Source organism: Galeopterus variegatus, unplaced genomic scaffold (genome assembly GCF_000696425.1).
Source record: "Galeopterus variegatus unplaced genomic scaffold, G_variegatus-3.0.2 Scaffold12179, whole genome shotgun sequence".
NCBI classification, from domain to species: Eukaryota; Metazoa; Chordata; class Mammalia; order Dermoptera; family Cynocephalidae; genus Galeopterus; species Galeopterus variegatus.
This window is the reverse complement of record NW_007738290.1, coordinates 20,475-36,950: the sequence shown is the minus strand read 5'-3', so window position 1 is coordinate 36,950 and position 16,476 is coordinate 20,475. Positions and strand designations below refer to the sequence as shown.

The following is a 16,476-nucleotide window of genomic DNA, read 5'->3' as shown; positions in this document are numbered from 1 at the left end:
CTCCCAGAACTTACTTCATTCACAATATTGATCACACTACAGTGTCATCTTTGATTTGCATGTCTGCTTCTCTCTTTCTCCCCTATCAGTCTTTGAGCCCAGAAGTCGTATCATAACTGACTCTGCATCTCCAGCCTAGGTGGCACGTGGTCACTGCTCAACTTAATACTTGATGAAAGTGCCTATGGAGGAAACTTAGGGACCACCAGAGAAGTAGGGGGAAGGAGAGACAAGCAGGGGACAGTGACATGCATTGCATGATTCAGAGAGGAAGGCCTAAACTGAGGACAGAAGGGGAGAAGGTCTAAGAAACTGGATATTCTTCAAAAATTCATATTATTACAAGTCAAGGAGGGAGGGAACAGTGTCCCTTGACCACCAATTGGGAGTAGTTTGAGTATTTAATTAACTATGGGCAGCAAACCAGGCCAGACGACCTAGCAGATGCTCTGCAACATCTGTAAAGATAGTCGTGAACATGCCATTGCAGATGTGTAGGTGAACGGTAGACAAACGATAAGGTGGGCAAGAAGCCTGAGAAAAGCTCGTGCAAACAGCAGCCAGGGAAGGGGGAGAGGAGAATGTGCCTCGGTGGGGAGAGCTGGAAAAGTATCACTGAGATAGTAATGTTTTTAAAGAAAACATAAAATGCAGTTGAAATTAGTCTCTCCAAATTCAGAGAGAAGAGAAAGAGGAGACAGAGAAGGAAGTGAAGGACAGGGGGAGGAAGAGAATAAGATACCAAAGAAAAAAGAGGAAGAAAAAGTTTGGGAAACAATGGAAGGCAAGAAAATGAGGAAGGAAAGTAGCCAGAGGAATGGCCTAAATCTGTTTAGAGTCATGAAGCATTTGACATGGCAGAGAGCAGCAGGACTGAAAGGCAAATACAGAAAGAAAATGAAATTGCGGTAGAGATGGTGCCCTGAGGCAGGTTCCATGGCCCTGTCATCACAGCTCTAGTGGATCTGGGGTTAGTGACCAATGAGGTAGTGGGACCATAGGACTGTCGCTAGTGCACATTAGACCAAGACGCTCAGGGTGGCTGGCTCGGCAAACAGAGCACACTGGGTTTTAGCCTCTACTCACCTGCTGGGTCACATGACTGTCCAAGGAGGGACTGCTATGGATTGAATTGTGTCCCCCAAAGTTCCAGGTATTAGAAACTTAACCCCCACGTGACAGTGTTAAGAAGGTGGAAAATGCTATTATGGTAATTGAAAGGTGGAGCCGTGAAGAGGTGATTAGATTGTGAGGACCATGCCCTAGTGAGTGGATTGATCCACTTGATGGTTTAATGGTGGTCATGGGTGTGGCTGGGAGGGCTTTAAAAAGAGCACGCGAGGAGTGCTCTCTCTCTCTCTGCTCCTGCCATAATCGCCATGTGATATCCTGCATCTCTGTAGAATCACCACCACCAAGGCCCTCACCAGATGTGTTCCCTGGACTTTGGACTTCTCAGTCTCCAAAAGTGTAAGCAATAAATACTCTATTTCTTTACAAATTACTAGTTACAGGTATTCTGTTATAAGCAACAGAAACAGACTAATACAGGGACTGACCAGGCTATACTTGGTTTTGAGGAGGTATTTCCATATTCTTCCTATCTTGACCTTCTGCTCTGGAAGTGTCAGGGAACTTCTGGACAGCCTTGGAGGGCTATGCTAACCATTATTAATAAAGAATTTGGGCCTTTATACTACAATTATCCAAGAGCCAAGGTAACATTCTAGGTGACTCCTACAGTGAACAGGGGAAAAAAGGTGGACTTTAAGGGATACAAGTTAAAATAAACAAGAAAAAGTATGTAAGCACATCTTTCTCTTAATTACCATTTTATCTTTTTTTTTTAATTTGTTTTTTTCTTTAAAAGGAGCTCACCGACTTAAATTCCAGAAATTCCATTCCTTTGGCAACTTGATATGCAAAGCATAGAAGATCTTCAAATGTAAGCACATTCAAATCCTCTTCTTCTTCCAGTCTTTTTTGGTTTTCATATTCAGTTTCATCTGTAAAACAGAGCTGGTCTTCACTTTTGTCAAAACCCTGAGAAGTTGTCTTAATAAATCTCTATGAAGTCTGGCTGGTTAGCTCAGTTGGTTAGAGCAGGTGCTGATAACACCAAGGTCCAGGGTTTGATCCCTGTACCAGGCAGCAAAACAAACACACAAAAACCTCCATGCAAGGTCATTAAAGCCAGACTTAGGTGAGGTGCCAGGATGTGTACATGAAGCTGTCACATCATTTTCCAGGCAGCACAAGAGCTGACCTGTTTATGGTGACAAGTGTATAGCCTAGGAAGGGTCACAGAAAGGTTCTTTTTGGTTACAGATAAATTCCCTAGCTTCTGTGACAGTAGGTGGCCTCCAGCTAGTCAGGAGTTTTAGATGCCCTTTTTCTGTAGGAGGAAGTTTTGTCACATTGGAAAAGGAATTAACCTTAATCAATGTCTACCACATTTTATGAACCGTATTGCACCTGAGTTCTTCCACGTACTCCTTCCAACAGCCCTGCAAGGAAGACACCGGTAGGCCCATTTTAGGAATAACTTGTCCAAAGTCACCCAGCCAGAAAGTGAAGGAACCAGAAGTTAACTCAACTTCTGTCTGACTCCAGAACTCATCATCTTTTCCATTTATCAGGTAATAAGGTGGCTCTAATTAATTTATGGCTTTAAAAAGAATAACTTGACCAAATAAAGTAATCCTCAGTGTCTACTAGCTAAACATTGGCATAAAATTCACAATATATCAGCTGTTGGCTTTTAACTACCTTTAAAGTAAATATGCATTAATAAAGCCTATCATGAACATTAGTAAAGAAAAAAATGCTTTTGCACTTATATACTTTTAAAAAATAGCTAACACAAACTCTTGTATCCATTTCTGTTTTAAAGTGCTACTAATTTGAATAAAATATTACCTTCAGAATGGAATGAATTCCCATTGAACCCTGAGATCTGATCCGAGTCCTGGTGTATTTGAACTTCTCTTGAACCAGGCATACTATTAAAAAAAAATTTTTTTTTCATTATTTACATTCTTCTCCTGAGCAGACATTTTATTAAGAAAACACAATTCATTAAAGAAATGGATCCCAGTCATAAATGGGCTTTTAAATTAAAAGCAACGCCATCAATTTGCCCATTTTTTGTGGGTATCAAAAACATCTGTGTAAATGGGCTTGCCAGTCTAATTAGGATAAGCATGATCCCTGTTATCTGTATAGAGTCTTACAGTTCAAAAAGGACCTCACCCAATCTTTGCCACAACCCACTAGCTGAGTGTTAAAGTCACATTTTATAAGAGAAATTAGGTTCAGGGAGATCAATATGGTTTGCTGATATCTCAAAGCTCATAAAGAGTAGAACTAGGGCTCACATGTCATTCTGCAGTTTCCAACCTCAGCCCACTTTCCCTTTAAAAGCTCATGTTAATACAGATCCTCTATAGAGACCTGTAAGCGTTTTACCATCCTTCTTTTTTCAAGTTTGCCTTTATAAAGCTCATTTCCTTTTACTGTGAAATTAATAAATAGGAATGATAAAAATCTCTTTTAAGGTATATAATATAGAAGTCTTCACTGAGGAGTTCTGTACCAAGTATAAATAGATCATGTTTCAATTTACAATTTCCATATCTTTGGAAAATGACTTAATGCTTTCAGATCAAAAATATTCCAAAATTAATTGCTTCAGGGTATTTAATACCCCAATGACCAGAATGAGTTAAAGAGACTAATTACTGAACATGGAGTGCTGATCACACACATCTGACTCATTAGGATAGACTCTCTGTTCTAGCATATGAATGACATTATAGAATTTTCTCAGTTCTAGAATTTGAACTGAAAAGTAAGTGTAAAGGGGAGGATCGGTGTGATGGATATGAACCAGTTAAGGGTAACTGCACACAGACATGCATGGATACCTCTGTGGGGCCTTAAGGTCTTGCTGGTTCTGTCTCAGACCTTGAAGGCCAAAGACCTGTACTGATCTTACATTCTTTTTTTTTAAGATGACTGGTAAGGGGATCTTAACCCTAGACTTGGTGTTATCAGCACCACACTCTCCCAAGTGAGCCATGGACTGGCCCTCTGATCTTACATTCTAAGAAAACAAAGCTGGGAATCTCAAACACATCCCCAAAGTAAAGATAAAGTCTGTGACAAACAAATATGCCTTCGGAATAAGGGAGAGCTTTCACATATGCAGGGACAAAGGGATGCACTGTGGTTGGAGGAATTATTCTGTCAGAATGCCTGTGAATCCGTTCAGAGAAAGGTACTATAAGTCTATGATGCTCAAATAATTAGCAAGAAATTTCAAGCATGAGGAGAAGCATCCCACCAAATTCCTAAAGCCTTCATTCATGCATGCTAAAATAATAAAATCCCAACAGGACCCAGTATCACTCAGGATCCCCACAAGTGGCAGAATATACTTTGCAGAGCACAGAGACAAGCTAGCATTACTTTATTTTGTCCTCATAATCACATGTCAATTGATCCATCCTAATATTTTAAAATCCAATTTAGGAGTTTAGAGATCTTTTTTGCAATAGCCCCAGGATCTGGGGTGTTCTCTATGAATATGTCAAGGACATTGGAAAAAGTCTTCGGGGCCGGCCCGGTGGCGCACTGCTACAGTGCGCCGCTTGGGAGCGTGGCGGCGCTCCCGCCAAGGGTTCGGATCCCACATACAGACCGGTTCCCGCTCACTGGCTGAGCGAGGTGTGGGCGCAACACCGAGGGTTGCGATCCCATTGCCGGTCCCGGTCCGGTACGGGCGCGACACTGAGGGTTGCGATCCGTTGCCGGACACGAAGAAAGACAAAAAAAAAAAAAAGAAAGAAAAGAAAAAGTCTTCATTCTTCTACCAATACCTTTGTGGCAAGGAAGAGTCTTGAAAGATTAACTAATTCACCTTTCTCAAAACCAAACATGTATCTAGGGTGTGATTTAGGCACAGGTGGGACTATAATACCTGTACCGAAGGAAAGGGAAAAGTTTCATTGTTCCAGATCAACAGGGAAATAATAGAAAAGACAGAGGATTTTTCCAGGTCTTAGGACCCAAAGACCACACACTGCCTTTAGAAACTTGTAGTGGGGGTGTTTCACCATCACACTTTGTCCATGTTCCATGGTGTTTAATTATGAGACCTGACCCAGCCTCTTACCTGGAATTTGGATTTGATTGGAAAGGGGGGTAAAAACTGAAATTGTGTTCCTTGAAAATCTCCGTCCATGTCCTGTGAAATTTTTCTCTTTTACTTCTTAGATAGTTGAGAAGATCACCATAGCAACAATATTCAAAAATCAGGTAAATTGGTCCTGAAATAGTTACAGTTTTAATTACAGGAATACAAACACCAAGTTGTTTTTTCAGACATCTGTGCAGCTTACAACATACTCTATGAGAGCTCGGGTTTCCCCTGACTTTGGGAGAGTACAACTTTTTCTAAGCTCATCTCTTCTTATACTTTAAGATCAGTTTCAGCTTTTTGCTCAAACTCTTTGGGAAAGCAGGATCTCCTTGCCTTTCTCCTTGACCCTGGTTGTACACATGGCTTCACTCATACCACTGGCATGCTGGATTCTCCAGTTTGCAACAGAGCACAATATACTAGACATTTTGTGAACACTTGGTAAATATATGCTGATTTGTTGTTTGCCTGAAGAGGGAGAAATATAGTCCCAATACTCTCTTAGATCCATTTTTCTCTACCTTTAGTCCCAGCCCCACACCTGCTGTTCCAGAAGGAATGACCTTGGGCACATTGCTTGGGTGTTTCTAGGCAGAAACAGAGAGCATGTCCAGAGAATTCTGGGAAAATAAGGTCTGACCCCCCAACCTTGGCCTCATTTGAAGGCTGCCCAACAGGGAGAGTGGCCAAGCTCCGTGGCTGTTCTTGCCCCTGCATTGATGCCAGCCTTGCAGCTGAGGGAGAAGTACAGATGCCACACAGGGCACTTGCAGTGTTGCTGTCGTCTTAAGCAGGTCAGAATTATGTGATATATCCCAACTGATGGGGTCAAAGAGAGGCGTTCTTTATAACGACCCATCTGACTTACAGAGTGCTCAATATCAAATTCCACTTGGGTTTCAGAGCCCACTCTGTGACTGAGAAGAGAGAGAGAGAAAAAGAGAAGACAAACGTGCTCTTTGTCTTCCAGCTAAAATATTTTTGATTAGGTGTTTTTAGTGGAAATCGATTACCTGACAGTGTGCATGCCCCCAGCAAGTTCACAATATTCTCATGGTTTCCCAGGTGAGTCATCATTTTGAGTTCTGACATGAGCGCCTCTTTTTCAGAACTGTCTGCTTTTTCTGTCAATGGAGGAGCATTAAAAAAATGTAAAACCCAGGGAAAATATGAATTTTATGATATTTAATCAATTAAAATTTCCTCAATTTAGAGCCGATTTGCATTATTGATGTAAATTCAAAACCATAAGAAAAAACAGACATAAAAATAATACGTGAATTTTGGATAATAATATTCTGTGTTTTAAGACAGAATTTCAAAGATTGTGGTATAAAAGCTAAACCTAATAATGTGCCTTTCTACTGGACTTTCTTCTACCTACCAAAATAAAAATCCTCGAAACAAAAAAAAAATAATAATAATAATAACAACACATGAGTTTCCTCCACAGTAGAAGTTAACAGGTATGATGAAGGGGAAAACATCATTTTTTTTTCTTGAATCTTGGATCTGCTGAAGTCAGAGGGAGACAAGATAGGAGTGTCAGCAAGGCTGGTTGCCTCCAGCCTGTGGCCCTCAGGTCTACAACCTTACATTTGTCAGTAAGTCCAATGAGAGGAGGTCAATAACCACATTCTCAAGAGACTTATTAATTGATAATGAGAAATATAACTGCCAAACAGGCTAGAATGTATCAGTTGGCCAATGCATCCTCTCCCTAGAGAAAAGTCTAGATAGCCTGGCAAACTGCACTCACAACCTGCTCAGAAGCACAGCAATGAGCCCTAAGGGCTCCTGACACTGAGGCTGACGTGCAGCTGGTCAGGGCACCCCTGCCCCATGTGTGTGTTGGAGCCCCCAGGACAAGGCCAGAGTCACTGGACTTTCCTCTCCAGACTCCACCCACCCCTCTTTAACATATTCTTTCTTACAGACATAGTAACTTTTCTTTACATTCAGTGAAGATTTCATTAGATTTCAAGGTCCCATTATCTTGTCTTGGAAGACATCCCAGCCTTTATGATTATTTTTCTGGAATGTCAATACCATCTATTTTGACTTGAGTGAGCTCTCAGGGGTATCCAAAATCTCAGCTTAGGAGTGGGACCCTTTGCTGTGTGTGCTGGGACCCACTAGCACATCATATTTTCAGCTGCTTCATGATTTACAGGGATTTGAGGCTTTCAACTATCCATGTCTTGTTCTTTATGACCAAAATAAAATCTTACATTTTATGGCATGCTTAACTTTTTCAAAGCACTTTCATATACCATTACCTCTTTCATTCATTCATCCAGCAAGTATTTATTGAGTGTATGAGGCATGGTGCCAGGCATTGGGGAATGAAAAATAGACAAGAAACAGCCCTGGTCTTCCTGGAGCTTAGAGTGTCCTAGAAAAGGGAGGTGAGTGAATAAGCCACTACAATACAGCGTGATAGACACAATGTGGCAAGTGAATGCAGGGCTTCTGCAGAGTCACACAAAAGGGACAGCTAACTTAGCCTTGGATGAATGGTGAAGGGGACATCAAATGTCTAACCTGAGACCTGAAGAAACGTAAGAGCTACCAGGTGAATACATGGTGTGGGGAGCTGGAGGGCAGAGGCTCGCTGCATGATAATGGAATGGGCAAAGGTGGAGAAAGCAACAGCTCTGCAGAGCAGTGCAGATCCCACCTTGGAAGGCTTACAGACAAATGCGGCAGGTAAGACAATTAAGCAAATATGCAATTACAATTGTGAAAAGTTATATGGGAAAAAACCTACAGAGAGCTAAGGTAACGTATTGGAAGGGACTCAGTCTCTTCTGTGATGTGGGAGAAGGCTTCCCTGAGGAAGCGATATTTCAGCTGAGATCTGAAGGAGGAGTAGGAGATGCCTAAGTGAAAGGGGAAGGGTGAGCAGAAGGATCCGCCTGTGCAAAGGCCCTGAGGTAGAAGGGAACATGTGCTCTGGAGGAAGTGAAAGGAGTCCGGCATGCTGGTGTGCTGACAGTGGGAGGCAAGGGGGTGGCAGCAGCCAAATCATGCAAGGCTGGGTCGTCCATTTAAGAGTGATCAAAAGCCACTGGCAATGTTAAGTAAAAAAACAGTATGATCTGCTTTGCATCTCATAAGCATCACTTGAACTTCAGCACAGAGAACCCGAAAGGAGGTAAGAGTAGATAGAGGGTGCCTGCTTTGGAGGCTACAGCGGCTGTTCAGGACAGACTTGGACTAGGGTGGTAGTAATAGACATAGAGAGAAGAGGATGGACTCGAGAGACTAAGCAGGAAACCTGACAGAAATAGTTTACAGCGTGTTAGAGCACAGTGTTGAAGAAGAGCCCTAGTTTCTGGTTTGCCTGATTGTGTGGAATGTGGCTATTCATTGGCATCAATCACTGAGAGAGGGAGTGCTGATGGAGGGCTGGGATTAGGAGAATTCAGCTTGAAAAAGCTGACTTAAAAGGACTGTTGAACATCCAAGCACTTGAACATATGAATGTGAAGCTCAGAAGGAAGATGCAATCACGAGAACCATGGGTACACAGGATGAAGCCACATGTGTGTTCAAGATCGAATATGGTGAGTGTGTGTAGTGAGCATGGAAGGAGGTCCAGGAACAAGACTACAGGACTCCGCATAAAAGCTGCGTAGACAAGGGTGAGCCAGCAAAGCACTGAGAAGCAGCCAGAGAGGTAGGAGGAAAGCCAGAGGAATATGGTGACTGGACACCAAAGGAAGAAAGCATTTCTAGACTGCAAGAATAGTTGATAGTGTCAATTTATGCAGAAAAATCAAGTAACACGAGGACTAAAAAATGCCCATTGGACTTGGTTGGAAGCCACTGTTCATCTCAGGAAGAGAGCCAGCTGGGGGTGCACTTGCTCAGTGAGTGGTGGGAGGGGACGGGATGGGCAAGGGTGCCAGAGTGGAGTGGACGGAGCGGCGAGTGGGAAGTGAGGACACAGAGGGCCTCAATTTGCTCTTCTACCCCCGGTCTACGTCAAAATGCAAGAAACAACTTCTGCCTGCAGCAACTGTATCCTTAGTACTGAAACCAATGAAAACTAAACTCTAAGAGAGAAGAGGAAGATGAGGTCGAGTTTTGTGTTCACGACGTGGTTGACACTAACCCCAACCTGCTCCCTTTTCAGCTTTGAAGCATGGCAAACAGTAACCATAGAAACGATAGAAAAGGTGAGAAAGGGTAGATGGAAAACTGTGCCTCCCATCTTTGTGCATCTCGGTCAACATCATTCCACTGTACTGTACCTTTCAGCATTTTGACTGCGACCTGGATTGAGACTCCTGTTTTACTAATTCCATACGCTGTTGCATTCATCACTTTTCCAAAAGCACCTGATCCTAGTACCTTCCCTGCAAAGATAAAAGGTGAGTACATACATTTTAAAGATTTTCCAACAGAAAAGGAATGCCACAAAAACACTGGGAACATTCAATTCTTACCAAACTCTAAGTTTTCTCTTGGAAACTCCCACTTGAGATCATATTCATATTCTCTGAAATCAATGTAGAAGTACTCATTGTCCAACGAGCCGGTCACCTGCACCATCTGCAGCTGGCTTTCATACCTAAATTGCTTCAGAGGTGAAATAATGAGACAGTTAGGAAAAGGCAGTTCTGCAGATGGAGGAAACAATAATGAATTTTGTCCTCTGCTGTTACCTTTTTGTACTTGTGACAGATTAGCATGGTTAAAACAACAATGAAGGGGAGACAAAGCCCAATTGTTGCATAGAATGAGATGTTGTCTTGGATGAAAGGGAAGGGGCCTGCAACAGAAGGGTGTCATGAGCAACGAGACAGCTGGTATTACAAACTTCAGACCCTCATTACCGTCTCTCATGGCCTGTGTGAGTAACCCTCATTCTCAGTCCCTACCTACAAGCACTCTATGTATCCTCCACTCCCTATGGAAAATCTGGCAAAAGGACAAGTTTCCTGTCTAGAAATTTTTAAATAATTCTGAACCCATTTTTTAAAAATCATCTGCTAGGGTTATAAGAATTGCATCTATTTAAAACCACAGGATGTATGATTCAGATAAAGAAGATGGTCGTGTTTCTTCTATGAAGATATCATATGAATGTGGGGAAGTTAGTTTTCTGATGCTGATGATTCTAAACTATTACCGTAGGTGGGCCAGGTTTCAGAATTGTTTAACTCAGGAGGGCTCTCAAAAACAAACCCCAAATTACAAAACAGCAGGCTAAAGGCATATAGGGAGATTAATCAAAAGGGAAAATGATAGAGACTCCAAATTAATAAATCTGTTTCTCCAGCATTGGATATTTGGGTCAATATTCATTACACAGGGAGTTAACTGTTCCCCACATTGCTATAACTCGTGAGTCGTAACAACATATCTAGAACTCTGCCCCAAACCGCAAAACAGTACGTGTTAGTGGGGATTCTTGCCTGACTCAAAAAGCCTTCTCTTCTCACACACTGAACCTACCCTCTCTTGTAAAATACCCCAAATAAAAGCCAGCGACAGGGACTAACTTCTAGAGGGGAATTCCTGATGGTGGAGTATTACAATAGCGACTGCTGGATACCTGGTGAGTTTAAAAGGATTGTTTCACAAGATATGCCAACAGAATTGTATGCGCAGCACTTGACCAGGAGCCCTTTCACAGCCTCACTCATGTTTAGGATACTGCTTGAAATCCACTGTCCGAACACTTTTCTGTTAGCCTTTTTATTCCAAACGCCTTCTGTGATTTCTTCTGTGCAGCTGAAAAGACATGAAAGACAGAGAAGTTAGATGGTTGGGGCTGTTGTCAGACTGGAAATTAGGGCTTCTGTAGTGAGTTCTAAAAGAAATTCATCTATTGTAAGTTATCAGAGACCATCTATGACCACTGAGAAGTATGGTTGATTCAGAAGGTAAGCATTTTAAACATTTCCTCATTTCTTCTTAAACTGTATTCACGAAAAAGAGTCAACAGGCGAGTGAGTTTTATGTCCTTCCATTACAAGAGATGTCAATGTCCTTATTACTTGGGAAACTTGTCTGAACACTTCTTCCAGGTCCAAGATGGTAATGGGTATCCATCCGAGGAACAAGACGCCTGGCTCGCGGATGCCTCGGCGAGCACTTGAGGTTTCCCTGCAGAAAATAACATGTAAACTGAGCTCATGGAGTATGGAACTTGCCGGAAATGATTTCAAAGTTGCCTTCAGTGTCGGCTGCCCATTTACTCCAGGGCGGGGAGGGCCTCTCATTCGAGATGCCTCAAGATCCCTGGTTATTCCCTCTTTCCCTTTTGCCATGTAACCTTCCTATCACTTAACACCGCTCCACGGAGCACCACTTTTCCACTGCTGGGCTTCTGCCGTAGAGAGCTGAGGTGTAGACCTCCATCTATCTGTGAACCTCAAAACAATTCTTAGCTTCAGAAGAAGTGTCTGAAAAAAGTCCAGTGAAATGTATTCCTGTCCTTTTATAGACCACAGAAATGAAAATTACTAAAACAAACAGCAGGTACTATGATTGTCAGCCTTCTTTTAACATAACCTTTCAAAGTACTAAATGTAATAAAGTTACAACACTAAAGCACATTCAGAGAGGATATGAAATTAGTTTCTGAGGATAAACACAGAAGGAGGTATATGTAACTAAAGCCAGTAGATATGAGAGTAAAATTTCAAAACATTTCAGCATACAAAAACAGTTTTGTAACATCCTTTCTAAGCCATTACTCCATTACTTTAAGCTCTTGCTGATTGAGATTAATAAAGAATTCAGGAGTTATAAGATAAAAAATTAAATTCTTGGCAATTTAACTTACTTCTTATGTTCAGCGTGAACCTTTTGGTGAATTGAGCGTCATCATTTCCTGCATGGAATATATATTCTCCTGGCTGGTGTTTATGGTTGCAAAACTTAGATATGCTGTTTGAGAAAGAATTAAAGACAGACTTAGCTTGATTCCTGCAGGAGATACTACAACGAACAAGTGTGAATGGGAGGAGTCTTCCTTGAAACTCTCTCTACTCGTTAAAGTTTACTGGACAAGGAGATGTCTGTATTCTAGACACTTGCCACTCAAAGGGTGGTGCACTGACAAGCAGATCAGCATCACCACAGTGTCATCTGGGAACTTGTTGGAAATGCATGATTTCTGGCCCAACCCGCAACCTACCAACTCCGTGTAGTTTTTATTTGCTTTGTTAACAAGAAGGCTGAAGATGTAAAAAGGGGAATTTCTTATCCCGACCTACTTCTGGACAAGGAGGAAATGGCAGGTGAAGTGGAAGTGACAGAAAGATGGTGGGGAAAGCCAAAGTATGACCCTAGGGAGCATAAGAGGAGACACAGCCACATGAGATTCCAGGCTTTAGGAAGGCAGAGCTGAAGCAGTCCAAGAAAAGAAAGATGGGATCTTCTAAAATGGAAAATGCAATTCTCTCTGGACAGTGGCCAGAAACCCTAAAAAGGAAGAAGAGAGGAAGAGAACTATGTTGGCTAGCCAGACACCATGCCAAAGCACCAGTCAATCTGGTGGAAAAGAAATGACCGATACAACCATTTATCATCATGCAGACCAAAGCGAAATGTTTCGTAAACTTTTTTCCTTTTCAGTCTTTCATTCTTTCTTAATGGAGTGGGATTTGCCACTGTTTCAATGAAATAGCACCTGAAATATTTTCATTCTTCTGAATAATTTTCAGGTAGAAAATTGGTCACATAAACAGCCAGAGCACAAAATCGATATCCAGGTAATTTTAAACTGCTTTCTCTCCTGTTTATGGCAGTTTATCCTAGCAACAACAGTTGCCGAACCTCTGGGAATTCCAAGGCGACTAACCAACTAGGTGACTGGGAGATTCAAGGCTTCCTCTTTTCCCCTAGGGTTTTTCTAAAATTGGCCAGCTGGCATGAGACAGGAGGTCAGGAAATTTGAGTTTACAGTGAAATAGTGTCTTGGTGATTAAGCAGATGTGTTCTCATTATAACTATGAAAAGGGTTCTTTCCTCTGTAATCGAAATGCCAGGTCACTTTTATTTTCCATTTAGCTCCTAGAGGGGAGGAGTTGAGAAAGGGCAGGTTCTTTCCAGTGGCTCAAAGAGTAATTTTACTATAAAGAATGCTTTATTCATACAGCAAGGGATTATTGAAGTCAAATCAGAATGCAGAAAATAATAAAGCATGTATTGGAGAAGCTGAGAGCTCCTGAAACTGGAGAACAAAGAGCTGGCAAGCTTGAAGGTGGCTTTACGAAGCACTGAAAGACAGCTGATCAGGTGGCCCTACCTTGGACTGCAGAGTCATGGGGCCAGGCACAGCCTAGCTGAAGTTGCATCTGATCTGTTCAAATACCTGCCCTGAGTTAGATGAAGATAGTTGGGGGCAGGGAAGATGTGCTGATGATTTTATACTTCACCATACAAGTATAATACCGTGTTCATTTGTATTTGATTTCAGGAAAGCTGACAAGCCTGGGCCCAACGGCAAAGCATGACGCATTTCACAAGGTCCAAAAATGCTTCTATTTTTAAATAACTAAATAGCATGTATGTATTTCTGTGTTCTTATACACAGGGTTTGAGAATCTCACACTTTGAAAATGAGTTGGTTTCAAGAAGCAATATAGTGAAATGGTTAAAAACACAGACTTTGGAGCTAATTGCTGTTGGAATCCCAATTCTGCCACTGCCTGGAGGTGTGAAATTGGGCTAGTAAAGTAGCCTCTTTGTGACACAATTTCCTTGTCTGTATAACAAAGATAATAATAGAATCTACCTCATATAGTTGTTGGGAGAAAATTTTTCAAAATAAAAAAAGCATTTTTGTATAAAGGGCTTATAATACTCCCTAGCACATAGTAAACATAATATACATGTTAGATCATCATTATTATGAGGCTTATTAATACCAGTCGTCATTTTGAATGAAAAAGAAATTTAGAAGCTTTACTCTGGGGTATACTGTAAGCATACAAATCACATTAAAATAAAAAGATGCAAGGGAAAAAGTAAAACTAAAGTCAATGCCTATCAACAGGAGTTAGTTAAGATAAAAACTTTTAAAAAGTAGAATACTACGCAGCCATTGAAAATGATAATGCGACATAATAACATACTTAACATAAAAAGATATTCATCATATATTTTAAATGAAAAATCAAATCACAAGTGGCACAATTAATTTCATGTTTATACAAAGATCTATATTTTATGTTTCTATCAGGGTGGTTACATAGAAGAAGTCTGAAATCTTATCTCTGGAGGTGGAACTAAGGGTGCCCTTTTTTTTTCCTTTACTTACAGCAATTTCAAAAAACAGGAGTGAACAAAGGGTATTGACTTTGCCCTGTGTGATTGGGCAAGTAATTTAACCTGAGTTTCCATATTTCATAATATGAGATTGTGAAAATTAAATGAAATAATTCACATAAAAGACTTTGCACATTGTCCTGTGCATAGCAAGAGCTCAAAGAAGTGTCTTTTCTTCTCAGTGAGTGGTTTCATATGATGTAGCTGATAACTTAAACTGAATGGCATCTCTGGAGGAAGAGGAGCCAGGACCACCGTCACAAACAGCAGAAGTGAACAGGGCCAGGATTCAGTTGGGAGCTTGTGGTATTTCACTAGACCCAACCATCTTCTCTCTCCTTTCTGTACAAACTCAAGACTCATCTCCTTCAAAAAAAAAACTTAAAAAAAAAAAAAGTGCCTCCCACAGGCTCGGAAAGCTTCTGCAATCATATGTCACTCACTACACTAAGAGACTGCTTTTCTGTTTGCCCATTCTTCTCCTGAGCAGGACACTGGCTCCTCACCCAGAACCCCATGACTCCCACACTGCAGTTTACCCAGTGAGTCTCAGTCAGTGCCTGTGAAGGACAGAACTTACATTTGTAGAGTAGGGAAATTAAATATTTCAGTGGGAAGGAAAACACAAGGCTTAGTCAAGGCTAAGGAGAGTCTTTCAGAAGAGGTTACTAAATAATTTAAACAGTCTAATAAATTTTTTTTTTACCACAAAACTCAGAAAAGCTATGGTAGATTTGGTGTTTGTAGTTAATTATGCAAACTAATAGGTGAAATATCCTGGAAACTTTTATCAAGACTAGGATATCAGGACGGCTGAAAAGCTATAATTTAATAAAAGGCAAACATGTAAAGCAAGCCCTAACAAACTCTGGCATGATATTTGAGGAAGTGAATTGGAGAAATGAAGCTGAGAAGGCCGAAGAGACTTCTGGCACACACGCTATGACCACACCAAAACTTTTTCAGGAGTAGCGTTATTGCGTAGGCCTCTCAGTTACAGATTAAAAATACTCATGTGACTTTGCCTCTAAAGTCATCTCTTGAAACATGATTAAAATACTGTACTTCACAAGCCAAATTCAGTTCAATTAAATTGTTGAATCTAGGTAGTGGGTAAAGGATGCTCACTGATAATTCTTTCAGGTCATTAGTGAATTTGAAACTTTTTATAATAAAAAGGTGAAAAAAACTCAGATTATCAGCCTGCCATCCCCCATCTGTCTCAGCACAGAACCTAATGGGGAGAGGAAAAGACATTTAGAGCAGTTGGAGGTGTGTGCAAATTTTTCATTGTTCATTTTTGTTCAATGCTTTGAGCACCTTTTTCATGAAGAAGGAGGTTCCATCTTTCCTGTGCCTGTGTATTCAGTGGCTCACGACACCTGGTGTGTCATTAACACCAACAAACACTGGAGCTCTTCAAGAACTTTTAAATAAAATAAACACCAAGGGTCTGGTGTTGTGGTAAGTGTTGTGTGTGGCCCTTGTAGTGCAAACATAGTGCCCAGATGATGCACTTGGAGCTGCTTTCCAGGGGTGAGAATGAATTCACTCACTTATCAAGCACACATTTACTGAAAAGGCACTATACACAGACAGAGAAATGACAGAGCACCTTATCCTTATGGAGCTTATAAACCCACTGGTGAGATTCGGCATACGGAGAGGTAACTGTATTACCAGATAAGTATGAATGAGAGAGGTACAAACGCTACAGGAGACAGGCTCTGCACTAATTCATTCATTTGGCTGCCTCGAGGATAAGTTCTTGGGGTCAAGGGTGCAGACTGTGGCCATGAAATGAAATCAAATTAACTAGCTTACTAGACTGGCCCATGACCCACGTATTAGAGACGTGGTCCTCTAATCAGTGATTCTATAAAATCGCAAAAGGTTATGCCAAATGTTATCAGCACAGTAGCAATTTGTGTAAATTTTGGGGGGAGAGGGAGAGACATTACCTTACGCACTGCTGTAGCCCT

At 41.3% G+C, this 16,476-nt stretch overlaps 1 protein-coding gene across 1 annotated transcript in view; it reads right to left on the bottom strand.

Moving 5' to 3' along the window:
* Positions 1-16,476, bottom strand: part of LOC103610970 (receptor-type tyrosine-protein kinase FLT3-like) — a gene marked incomplete at its 5' end in the record, with an annotated part of 35,351 nt that overhangs the window by 4,259 nt on the left and 14,616 nt on the right. The window contains 10 exons of the mRNA XM_008595019.1: positions 1,879-2,006; positions 2,920-3,002; positions 5,177-5,330; positions 6,217-6,327; positions 9,463-9,567; positions 9,658-9,790; positions 9,877-9,983; positions 10,770-10,948; positions 11,215-11,323; positions 12,006-12,109. Of these exons, the coding sequence (XP_008593241.1) occupies positions 1,879-2,006; positions 2,920-3,002; positions 5,177-5,330; positions 6,217-6,327; positions 9,463-9,567; positions 9,658-9,790; positions 9,877-9,983; positions 10,770-10,948; positions 11,215-11,323; positions 12,006-12,109 (1,213 nt within the window). The remainder of the gene's footprint in view (positions 1-1,878; positions 2,007-2,919; positions 3,003-5,176; positions 5,331-6,216; positions 6,328-9,462; positions 9,568-9,657; positions 9,791-9,876; positions 9,984-10,769; positions 10,949-11,214; positions 11,324-12,005; positions 12,110-16,476) is intronic.